The 369-nt window shown below is 58.5% G+C and overlaps 1 protein-coding gene across 1 annotated transcript in view; it reads left to right on the top strand.

Annotated features, from left to right (window-relative positions):
• Window positions 1-100, top strand: part of QRFP (pyroglutamylated RFamide peptide) — a 1,220-nt gene extending 1,120 nt beyond the window's left edge. Inside the window, exon 3 of the mRNA XM_010135610.1 lies at window positions 4-100. Within this exon, the coding sequence (XP_010133912.1) occupies window positions 4-100 (97 nt within the window). The remainder of the gene's footprint in view (window positions 1-3) is intronic.
• Window positions 101-369: the final 269 nt, after the last annotated feature.

Below are 369 nucleotides of genomic sequence, written 5' to 3'. Positions count from 1 at the left end.
CAGAGGGGAGAAGCGCAGCGGCACGCTGGGGAACCTGGCTGAGGAGCTCAATGGCTACAACAGGAAAAAAGGGGGCTTCACCTTTCGCTTTGGGAGATGAGGGCGCAGATCCACCTCCTGCGGGTCACCCCGTGCCGTTCTTCCCCTCCATCTCACCTCAGTTTGCTCAGACAAAAGCGTATTGGGGGATTTGCTGCTGGGTTTGCCTTGGGGAGGGGGGGATTCCTTGTTTGCTCCACTTGCAGCCCTGCTCCTGATCTCACATCCCTCTTCCCAGCCAGCGCAATGGGAGAAAAGGAGGGTGCCTTAAAAAGAAGGCACCGCGTCCCTTCCCTGGTCACAGGCAGCCTTTGCTGGATCTCTGGAACC

This window comes from Buceros rhinoceros, unplaced genomic scaffold (genome assembly GCF_000710305.1).
Source record: "Buceros rhinoceros silvestris isolate BGI_N320 unplaced genomic scaffold, ASM71030v1 scaffold23774, whole genome shotgun sequence".
NCBI lineage: Eukaryota > Metazoa > Chordata > Aves > Bucerotiformes > Bucerotidae > Buceros > Buceros rhinoceros.
The sequence above is the reverse complement of the archived record's forward strand: the minus strand, read 5'-3'. Positions and strand labels throughout refer to the sequence as shown.